Source organism: Trichomycterus rosablanca, chromosome 1 (genome assembly GCF_030014385.1).
Source record: "Trichomycterus rosablanca isolate fTriRos1 chromosome 1, fTriRos1.hap1, whole genome shotgun sequence".
NCBI classification, from domain to species: domain Eukaryota; kingdom Metazoa; phylum Chordata; class Actinopteri; order Siluriformes; family Trichomycteridae; genus Trichomycterus; species Trichomycterus rosablanca.
The window spans coordinates 52156916-52169063 of record NC_085988.1 but is presented as its reverse complement, the minus strand read 5'-3'; the positions used below and the strand labels follow the sequence as shown (position 1 = coordinate 52169063).

The window sequence follows — 12148 nt, the reverse complement described above, 5'->3', positions numbered from 1 at the left end:
ACAGCTAAATGCATAGCTACATACATACATACATAACTAAAGATATATAAAAACATTCCTCACAAGTATGATCATAATAAACTGTAGCTCTGTAGTGTTTAACTCACCACATAAAAGAGTAAACTCTTTCATGGATTTTAGACCAGTTGTTGCCAAAGTCCTGTGAAAGCCATAGACCCCCCTGTAAAATATGTAAAAAAAAAAAAAAAATCCACCATCTTAATGGCTTTAAAATGCCTAAAGTTAACATATTGCATTAACACATTTAATGACAAAGAACCAAATAATAATACATATACATGTCCTAATTATTATATACAATAATTCAAAGAATATTTGTCTTAAAGTCTTAATATTTAGACATACAATCAGCAATGTGATATACATTTTGCTATAACCTAATGGTATTTATGTTAGCAAGACCATCAACCATACCTCTCACCCTAACAATACAAACTTTAAGGATGAAAAAATGGATAATATAGAGATACTTTGGTATTTCACTCTCACTTGGGGACAATTTATAGTGTACAATACAACTTATATACCATAACTTATGTTTGGGAGGTAAGAGGAAATTAGATTACTCAAAGGAAACCCACAAAGACACTAGGAAAACATGACAAATGCCTCACAGACAGTCATCAGATGCAGGTGTGATCTAAGGTTTACAGGACTTTGGTGCTGTGTGACACCTATTCCACTTGCGCCATCATGCCAGCCTTATAAGTATTATAATAATCAATTAATTAAATAATTAATGTTTTTATTTATTTTTACTTACTGGGTAAAAGTAGAATTAGAGACTGTGCTAAACACTATCCAAATCACTAACTGGCATGTTTTGCCAAACCCACATGAGCACTAGAAGAACATGCCAGGCAGTTGCCCTAGTCAAGAATCACAAACAATTTCCCAAGACCCTACCTGGTATTTGCTATGCCACCATGCCACCCAAACTGGTATAATTACTATTATCATTTTTGCACTCTTAGCTCTTTGAAAATAATCTTCAGATTTTTGTTTAACAGTTCTGTCAGCATTTGCACTGGTGTGACAGAGATAAAACTGAACTCACATCTGTGCTGATGACCAACAGGCAGTCTGGGTTGTGGAGATGAAAGGAAATGGGCTGATATGGGTGAAATGGCAGCTGCACTGATCTGAATGTCACCCCTGAGTCCACAGAGGTAAATATCAATCCTCCTAGGCCTTTGGTAATGGGCAGCTCAGCTGTCAAAATCACCTGGGCAAACATGAGAAAGTTTTAAAATGTATTAAACTAAACTATTTTTATTTATCATTTCCTTTTATTTTATGTTTTACCATCGCTTTATCCTGGTCAGGGTTGTGGTGGGTCCAGTTTTACTGTGACACACCCAAACAGGACACCTATCTGTTGTGGGGCCTTGACCAGACATAGCCTACCCAGACATAGCCAATCATGTCTGTATGTAGCCGCTCGAACAACCAATAGCACCACTAGGTATTTGAATCCTTGAACCCAGTGGTACTGGTTTAGCACAATTTACACTGATACATGTCTTAGAGTAATTTAAACTAAAAAGATTTGACACAGTAAGTAAATCCCTAATTATTATTTAATCACCCTTGAAACCAAATTCTTTGGTTTTTGCTTTTTTGTCATACTTACATTTTTCAGATTATCAAACAAATTTCAACATCAGACAAAGATAACCTGAGTGAATACAAAATGCAGTTTTTCAATGATGATTTCATTTATTAAGGGAAAAAAGCTATCCAAACCAACCTGACCCTATGTGAAAAAATAATTGCCCCCTAAACCTAATAACTGGTTGTGCCACCCTCGGCAGCAACAACTGCAATCAAGCGTTTGCGATAACTGGCAATGAGTCTTTCACATCTCTGTGGAGGAATTTTGGCCCACTCTTCTTTGCAGAATTGTTTTAATTCAGCCATATTGGAGCGTTTTCAAGCATGAACAGCCTGTTTAAGGTCATGCCACAGCATCTCAATCGGATTCAAGTCCGGACTTTGACTAGGCCACTCCAAAACCTTAATTTTTTTTTTTTTCAGCCATTTAGAGGTTGACTTGCTGGTGTGCTTTGGATCATTGTCCTGCTGCAGAACCCAAGTACGCTTGAGCTTAAGGTCGCGAACTGATGGCCGGACATTCTCCTTCAGGATTTTCTGGTAGAGAGCAGACTTCATGGTTCCATCAATTACAGCAAGTCACCAAGGTCCTCAAGCAGCAAAGCAGAAATTACTTTTTCACATAGGGCCAGGTTGTTTGGGATAGCTTTTTTTCCCTTAATGAATGAAATCATCATTTAAAAACTGCTTTTTGTATTTACTCAGGTTATCTTTGTCTGATATTCAGATTTGTTTGATAATCTGAAACATTTAAGTGTCACAAATGTTACAGAAATCTGTAAGGGGGCAAATACTTTTTCACAGCACTGTATTTTTCCACTACATATCTAAAAGTAATAAATATGTGGATATACTAATTTAACTCTTGTGTGGATTTCATAGTTATGTTACTCAGCCAAGGTTTGTGGGTCTGGTGGACCCACTGCATTATTGTGTTTTTAAATCAACACGGTCATAACTTCACATACAAAATATCAGATGTTTACTTTAAGATGTTTACAAGCAATAAAGACAGCATATTTGGTTAACATTTACTATTTACCTATGTTGGATCATATTTATAAATAACAGTGCCATTCATTTGTTGTGATAAAATATAAAAAAGGAAATATCACTATCAAAATATGGAAAAACGTGTTTACTTTGAACAAATTGAAATGAAACAACCTTAAGAAATTTAAAACATTTGTCAGTCTAAGAAACACCAGCCTGAACAGATACAGTATCTGTATCAGTCTACACATCAGTCCCATTGAACACAGTCTATTCATGCCAGCCTATACAACACATAAGGGTCAGCTTTACTGTGTGTGTGTGTGTGTTACATACATTCATTTGATGCTTGTATGCTGTGTCTGTCTGTCTCTCTGTCTGTGCCTCTGTCTGTCTGTCTGTCTGTTTCTCTCTCTGTCTGTATCAGTATGTCTGTCTGTTTTTATCTATCTGTCTGTCGGTCTCTGCCTGTTTGTCTGTTTCTCTCTCTGTCTCTGCCTGTTTCACTGTTTCTCTCTGTCTGTCCGTCTGTTTCTCTCTGTCTGTCTGTCTTTCTTTCTCTCTCTTTGTGTCTCTGTCTGTTTCTCTCTGTCTGTCTTTCTGTCTGTCTGCCTCTCTCTCTGTCTGTCTGTCTCTCTCTCTTACACAGAGACACACACTCACAGCAGGACATGTTGTAGTAGGACAGAGTCCTAAGAGTAGGACACACTTTTATATCTGTGGGTCCAGTGGACCCAAACACCACATGTGTAATATAAATGTGTAGGGGGGGTGTACAGTGTGAACTCATTCAAAACGTGTTATTTTATATGTTCTTCACACAAAATGAGCCAAAGGCAAAGAGTCTGAGGTTAAAATAATAATAAATAGCACAATTTTTCTTTTGGTAATCATTGAAAACGGGTCCCACAGACCCAAACATCACACAAGGGTTAAGGATACAAGCAGTGTTTAATAGTTGTTTACCTGCTGTGAATTCCCAGGACCTACACATATTCCAAAGTCCTTTCTTATGAAGGAACTGTTAATGGCATGGGAGATATCATGAAATGATTTTCCATAGTCATTACTGTGACAAAACAAACAAACACCAGTTAAAAAGTCTTGGCAAAAAGAAACGGGCAGATACACTATATGACCAAAAGTATGTGGACACCTGACCCTGAGTTTGTTGGACATTTTAGAACCATGGGGATTAATAAGGTGTTGTAGACCTGGTAAAGCTTTCCACAACATTTTGGAGTGTGTAAATGTGTGACCATTTAGTCATTTGTGAGGTAATTATTATAATGACCTTAATTAAAAATTAATGAAAAGGCCTAGTTTACAGATAATGGTTGAGGTCAGGCCAGATCAAACTATTTAAATCATGTTATTATGGACCTAGCTTTGTGCACAGGCAGAGTCGTGCTAGAACAGGAAAGAGCCTTTCCCAAACTGTTGACACAAAGTTAAATTCACTTTTTTATTTTTATGCCTGTTAGCAGGATGTCCTTAATGGAGTGGTGTCCACATACTTTTTGCCAGCATAGTATGTTCTGTAGATTTGATATAAACAAAACAAAATAAACACTAGCACATATAAATACATGTCTTACTATGTACTAACCTCCTGTAAAGTCGAGTAGAACCACCTTCATAAAAAGACTCAAGCGGAGCACTGATTGTGGACAGTACTAAAATGACCTGCCAGAAAGATGGAAAAACCCAGATTTCTTTGAATATTATCCTTTTCACTGAAGCACTGTCATGTCAACCAATGGTGGACAAAAAAGGTCTGGTTTGCTTTTTATTTTTTTATTCATCCTAAAAGTGTTAATTGTGGTTTGCAGGCCAATGGAGTTAAACTCATCAAACTATGTCTTTATGGAACTTTACAGGGAACAGTCACTCGGATACAGAAAGAACCTTCCACAAACTGTTTCTGGGGAAACACATTTACTTGATAATTAGGATGAGTGTCCACCTACTATTAGCCATATAGTGTATACTAACATGGTGGAAAAAGTCCTCCCTTCTTCACTTTCATGGTCATCATTAACAGATGAAAGTTTCTGTACCAGGGGGACTGGTTCACTGACATGAGTGACACTGTGTGTTTCTGTTTTTAATAAATCTAAAGATGCAGGTGTGTATTTTGAATTCTCCAGAAAGAACAATGTTTTAACTTTTTTTTGCCGAAATATGTAAAAAAAAAAGATGGCCAACATTAAAAAAACTGTTCAAGACTTATCATCAAGACCACAACATGGGTAAATTGGCCTAAGGGCAATCTTAAGACCAAAACCTCAAGAATGGCAATCCTGACAAATAAATACATATAATACTAATATCAACTGTATTCATTATAATTAAGTAAATTTTTTTCTTTATCCTGGTCAGGGTCATGGCAAATCTAGTTCCAGCAGGAAACACTGGGTGCAGGTTAGAAATATTTATTAATTATATTATTATTTAGTATATAATAATAAAATATACTATTAACTAATGTACTATAAAACCTATACTCTACAAGTTTTATCAGATAAAACATATAACCGAGGAACTAATATACCTCATCTTATGAACAGTACATTTTTATTTTGAAACCTTTTATTTTAATCTGAACTTTACATTTAAAAATGTAGTCAGTATATTTAGTTAGGTAAGGAGGTACTCTTAACTTACCCCTGTTCCATCGCCTACCCATGTAAGAGTAAAACTGGAGCCATCATCTCCATGAAACCCTGTCTGGAACAAAAGTGAGAGTAGTGGCACGTTAATAAAAATCACCTTTTTTATTCTTAAGCAAAAATGATTGCTTAGTTGCATTAGCTTTAAACACAAGTATTTTAAAAATTCTGTAAAAATGATTTACATTTTAATTACAAATGTCAAACATCATTACAAATGGCGTAATAATTTTTATACACATATAGCAAAAAGCTTGGTATAAACACTGATAAATCCCTTATTGTGTAATGTTCCATCATGTGCACATAAGGACTGACACAACAAAACTTCAAGTGCTGAGTCAGACTGTCAATGAAATATACGTTGATGAAAGACTAACTAAAAGAAAAATTAAAGAACAGAATGAACACATTGAGCAGATGCTTTAGAAATTACCTTTATTATGAATTAACTATGCATAAGAAAAAGATCCAATAGTGAATAGAAGAGTGAATAGACTGGAAACATATATCATGAAATGTGTGGCAAACACCAAGAGAATGGGTTATGACTGAATGGGTCATTATGAGAATGTTTTATGAAAAATGGTCACTGCAAATAAATCCAAAGGCATGACTGACAGCTCACCTGACTAATATAACAAAACAATGTTGCAAGTATTTTTTTTCAAGAAGACATGGCCCTTTCCACCATCATCACATATAAACGAAATATAAACCAAATCCTGAAAAATAATGTTTTATTCCAACAGTACAGCTGTAGTCTTGTAGAGAGTATGGAAATGTGCATTGAAGATGTTCTAAAAACTCACGGTGATCTAACACGTTACTGAAACACTTTTGTTAGTCTTTTCAATTGTCACCTGTTCTTATGTTTTCCGCTTGCTAAATGTGAGTGGGTGGGTAAGTTACAAGACATCGCAATTTAAAATGTCAGCGGTAAATGCTATGCATGTGTCCAACATAAAATGTAATAAATAAATTAATAGTAATAACAACAATGATTATTTTTATTATAATTATTATTTTTATTGCTGAATAAATAACAATAAACAAACCGGACCAAAATTTTTCTTACACTACAACGTTTAACACCAATAAAAAACTTAATGCCTAAGGAAAAAATTTTTTGCAGAAATTTATACATTTACAAAATGTATTAGGGGCTCACCGTCTTAAAATAAATACATCTCCTTTTAAACTCTAAGTCAGAAAGAACCTCGGAGATTTGCATTATTTTTATTTTTTATTTTTTTCCAATAATGTAACATAATGTAACATAAGTGACATGAAACAAATAACCGTACAAATGCTTGTTTAGAAATTGCTTATTTAAAGTTATTATTATTATAAACGCATTTTATAGATATTTACGTAGATTTATGAAAATGAATGACATCATTTTAAAAATAAAAAAGGAAAAAACAAAACCCTATACTGTTTTATTATTTAAGAACATATAAAGACATATGCAGGCTATGTGTAGATAACTGACCGACTAATATTTTATTTAAGGTACAGTGAAGCCCGAAATTATTCATACCCCTGGCAAATTTTGACTTAAAGTTACTTTTATTCAACCAGCAATTTTTTTTTTGACCAGAAATGACACAGGTGTCTTCCAGAAGATAATAAGACGATGTACAAGAGGCATCATTATGGAAAAAAATATTTCCCAGCTTTTATTTACATTTGAACAAAAAGTGGCATGTCCAAAATTATTCATACCCTTTGCAAACTGTCACAGTCTATGGGAAAATCCAAAGTTCTATACCATTCCAAATAGTCCAAGCTGTTCTAAAGCATCCTAATTACCCTGATTCATTGGGAACAGCTGTTTTAATCAACTCAACAGGTGAAAAACAGCAACTCTCTGCAGTTGGTTTGTGGACAGTCATGGCTAAGACAAAGGAGCTCACTAAGGACCTGTGGCTGTGCATTGTGGCAGCTCACAAGTCAGGAAAGGGCTATAAGGCCATATCTAAATGTTTTCAAGTTCCAGTGGCTACAGTGCAAAGTATTATTAAAAAATACAAGACATTCCGCACTGTGGAAAATCTCAGAGGACGTGGTCGGAAGCCAAAAGTGACACCTGTGCTGGCCAGGAGGATAGTGAGAGAGGTGAAAAAGAATCCAAGGATCACCACCAAGGCCATCCTGGTGAATCTGGGCTCTGCTGGTGGCAACGTCTCAAGGCAGACAGTCCAACGGACACTGCTGGGTTCCACGGACGCAGACCAAGGAGGACGCCACTTCTCCAGAAAAGGCACACAAAAGCTCGCTTGGCCTTTGCTCATCTGGACAAAGAAGAAGACTTCTGGTCTTCTGTTTTATGGTCAGATGAAACAAAAATTGAATTGTTTGGCCACAATGATGTATCCTTCATTTGGCGTAAAAAAGGAGAAGCCTTCAACCCTAAGAACACCATCCCCACTGTCAAACATGGTGGTGGGAACCTAATGATTTGGGGGTGTTTTTCAGCCAATGGACCAGGGAACCTAATCACAGTAAACGGCATCATGAAAAAAGATCAATACATCAAGATTCTCAACAACAACATCAGGCAGTCTGCAGAGAAACTTGGCCTTGGGCACCAGTGGACATTTCAGCACGACAACGACCCAAAACACACAGCAAAAGTGGTGAAGAAATGGTTAGCGGACAAAAACATTAACATTTTGCAGTGGCCCAGCCAGAGTCCTGACTTGAATCCAATTGAGAATCTGTGGAGGGAGCTAAAGATCAGGGTGATGGCAAGGAGACCCTCCAACCTGAAAGAGTTGGAGCTCATCGCTAAAGATGAATGGGCAAAAATACCAGTGGAGACATGCAAAAAGCTGGTCAGCAATTATAGGAAGCGTTTGATTGCTGTAATAGCCAATAAAGGCTTTTCTATTAATTATTGAGAAGGGTATGAATAATTTTGGACATGCCACTTTTTGTTCAAATGTAAATAAAAGCTGAGAAATATTTTTTTCCATAATGATGCCTCTTGTACATCGTCTTATTATCTTCTGGGAGACGCCTGTGTCATTTCCGGTCCAAAAAAAAAATTGCTGGTTGAATAAAAGTAACTTTAAGTCAAAATGTGCCAGGGGTATGAATAATTTCGGGCTTCACTGTACATATGTGAAACACGTAACTAGAACGAATCAAATACAGCCTTAACAAAAACTTTTTTTCTTACCTCGTGTGTATTCCCTTCCAGAACCTTGTGATCTTCAGCACTCGGGGAAGTTTTACAAGACGTGAGGTTGGATCTGAGTGACAAGGCGTCCCGTTTAGACCGAGAATTGAGGGTCTGTTCATCTTCAAGCGACCTGGTGAAAATTACAGTTCTCGGGTGGCGTTCTCCAATCGATACACCTGTATTTCCAAGAACCAGAAAACACACAAGAGACGGTACTGTCCATCTCAAGATCATTACTCTTTCCATCCAAACTAAGAGCGCAGAGATGTTACTGCAGAGGTGATGACTTGCTTCTGCGGATTAGATCTGAGATCACTTTCACAGTGACATGTGACCAGCAGTAAGACATAGGCTACTGTACTGTAGGCATATGAAACCAAGAGACAGGTGTGACTGATTATCACACAGGAAGGTCTTATAGCTGCAAAATAGGGGTTAACTTAATGTTAAAAGATATACAACCCCAATAAAAAAGTGGCATTTATAAAGGGTTTTTACATGTATCTAATTAAAAACTACACAAAGTAGATATATTTCATGTTTAAATATATTACGTGTATAAATTTGTGTAAATCTACTCTAATTTGTAATTTAATGACTGCAACACATTCCAAAAGTTTGGACAGGCAGTGTAGTACTGTGAAGTTCGTGGAGTGATCAGAAATATGTGTTACTACATTCCGCGCAGGTAACAGGTAAATAATGGTGACGCCACTATATCGGTCAGCAAACAGTTACTCATGGCATCTACAAGTACAAGTATAGTACAAGTCAGTACTATAAAAAAGTATCATGATCATATTAACATCTGCAAACGAACTTTTTTATCTGACAACTAGAAATATAATAAGGTCTGATGTATTTAAACTGTTTTTGAAAATAATGCTAACGAGTTCTGTCAGTGAAAAGGACAATCCTAATTGTATCCAATGCAAAGTTGAAAAAAGTTTAGAACATGTCAAGGTATGAGGCTGTTTAAGTGCCAATAGCATGTTTAACCATTATTGCAAACATACACATTTTCGAGCAACGTGTGCGGCCTTCAAGACAACTTAGGGCGGCACGGTGGCTAAGTTGGTAGCACTGTCGCCTCACAGCAAAAAGGTCCTGGGTTAGATCCCCAGGTGTGGCGGTCTGGGTCCTTTCTGTGTGGAGTTTGCATGTTCTCCCTGTGCCTGCGTGGGTTTACTCCAGGTGCTCCGGTTTCCTCCCACAGTCCAAAGACATGCAGTCAGGTTAATTGGAGACACTAAATTGTCCATGACTGTGTTCGATATAACCTTGTGAATCTTGTGTAATGAGTAACTACCGTTCCTGTCATGAATGTAACCAAAAGAGTAAAACATGACGTTAAAATCCTAATAAACAAACAAACAAATCAAGACAACTTTTTTTTAGGACAAGCCCTGCTTGTTTCATCAGAACAAAGCCAAGCCATATTCAGCAGTGTTACAACAGCGTGGCTTTGTAATTAAACAGTTCAGGTGCTAGACCTGTTTAAGATCTAGTCTACAACTACCACTACTGGATGACAATAATAATGAAAAACAAATTAAATATTAAAAACTGAAAGGTCTCATTTACAAAAAGTAATTAGACTATTTGCTGTGGCACTCTAAATTGTGTTCTGGTGCATCATGTTTGCTTTAATTATCCTTAAGATATATCCAGAACTCAATTGGAGTCCTCTTTGCACTTTTAATTGATTGGACATATTTTGAAAAGGCACTCATGGGTCTTTAAGGGCTCACAATTTACATTGCATTGTCAGGACAAATATCAAGCCATGAAGTCCAACAAACTGTAAGTGGATTTCCCTGATTAAACTGTGGCAAAGCACAGATCAGGGCAAGGATATTTAGATAGGTAAGAAGGTACCCAAGGCAACATTTAATGCTTTAAGTTGTCCCAGGACCACACTGGCCTTAATAATTCTGAAACAGCTTGGCACAATCCTTAACCATCCTAAAGCTGTCCTTCCTGTCAAATCAGCAACTTTAAGTAAGCTGCAAGTGAATTAACCTCAAAAAAGTGTTTTCGTTTGTGTTTATGTACAGTCTTATGCAAATGTGTAGACAAAAACATGCCATGAATGTATGTTACCCCATTTTCTACATGATTTGTTTCTGGCCTTTATTTCCATGCTTTACTACCGCTTAATCCAAATTACAGTTGTGGAGGGTCTGGTTTTCCCAGATTCACTGGCTGCAATGCAGCCACACATCACGTACAGTAGATACAAACCCAATTATCAGAAAAGTTCAAATGGAACAAAAATTGAAATCTGTAACTTGTTAATTTACTTGAACCTTTATTTAAGACAAAAGGACAAAGAAAATATTTTCAGTGTTTTCGAAGAGAAAGTTAATTCTATTTGTTAAATACAAGTTTAGAAATCTACGCCTGCAACACACTTAAAAAAAACTGAGGCACTGAGGCATTGAGGCACTGAGGCATGTTTACCACAGGGTCCATTTATTATCATTTATTAGAATTTATTTACCTTTTAATCTTTTGGGAATTGACGAATTGTTACAGTTTTGCCTTGCTGAAATTTTGGCCATTCTTGCAGTATACAAGACTTATCAACTTCAAGACTCAACAGTCTCAACAGTCTGTGGTTGCTATTGTCTGATTCTCCTCTTCATGTTGCACCAGACATTTTCAATAGAAGACAGATTTGAACTGCAGGTAGGCCAGTCAAGCACATGCACTCTATGTATACGAAGCCATGCTGTTGTAATTCTTGCAGAATGAGGCTTGGCATTGTCCTGCTAAAAACAGACATGGAGTTCTTGGGAAAAACATTGTCTTGGTGGCAGCATACAACTCTTCAAACTAATAATATAAACCTTTGCATCAATGGTACTTTCACATATATGCAGATCACCCATGCTGTGGACACTGATGCACCCCCATGCCATCACAGGCACTTCTGATTGGTCTGGATGGACTTTTTTTTATCTTTGTCATGTAGAATCTGACATCTGTTTTTTCCAAGCTGAAACATTGACTTGTCTGACCAGAGAACACATTTTCACTGTTCCATCCATCTGGATGAATTTGGGCCCAGAGAACTTGCTGGTGTTTCTGCACAAAATAAACATATGGCTTCCTCTTTGTATAATACAGTTTTAGGTTGCATTTCTTGATACAGTGGCAGACTGTGTTAAGTGAAAGTGATCTTTTAAAGTACTCCCAAACCCATATGGCTATGTCCATCATGAAAGCATTATGGTTTCTCAAACAATACCATCTGAGGGTTTGATGATGACACACATTTAGCAGCAGTTTCCCCATGGCCTGTATGCACCAAGACTTCTCCTGACTCCCTGACTCTTTTCATGATATTATGAATCTGTTGATGGGGGATTATTTTCAATCTTGTGCTGAGAAACACAACTGACTGACAATTCTCTCATGCAGTTTGGCAAAATGTGGTCCATACTTACTTGCAAAGTCTAAGCCTTTGGTGGATGCTGCTTTTATACTCAATCTTGATTACCTCGCGTTACCAGTTAAACTGCTAATTGTGAAACCTTCCAAAACAGTGTTTTTGTATAACCTTAGTCTTATTTTGCTTCTGTCCCAACTTTTTTGAGTGCATTGCAGACATCACATTCTATTGTTTGTTTATATTGTGTTAAAGTGATCTTTT

At 36.7% G+C, this 12148-nt stretch overlaps 1 protein-coding gene across 1 annotated transcript in view; it reads right to left on the bottom strand.

Moving 5' to 3' along the window:
* si:dkey-159a18.1 (sortilin) overlaps positions 1–8724 on the bottom strand; it is a 31393-nt gene extending 22669 nt beyond the window's left edge. Inside the window, exons 1-6 of the mRNA XM_063005147.1 lie at positions 8488–8724; positions 5296–5358; positions 4238–4314; positions 3595–3697; positions 1079–1246; positions 108–181 (exon numbers count right to left, since the gene is read on the bottom strand). Coding sequence (XP_062861217.1) covers positions 108–181; positions 1079–1246; positions 3595–3697; positions 4238–4314; positions 5296–5358; positions 8488–8724 — 722 coding nt within the window. The remainder of the gene's footprint in view (positions 1–107; positions 182–1078; positions 1247–3594; positions 3698–4237; positions 4315–5295; positions 5359–8487) is intronic.
* Between the last annotated feature and the right edge of the window lie 3424 nt (positions 8725–12148).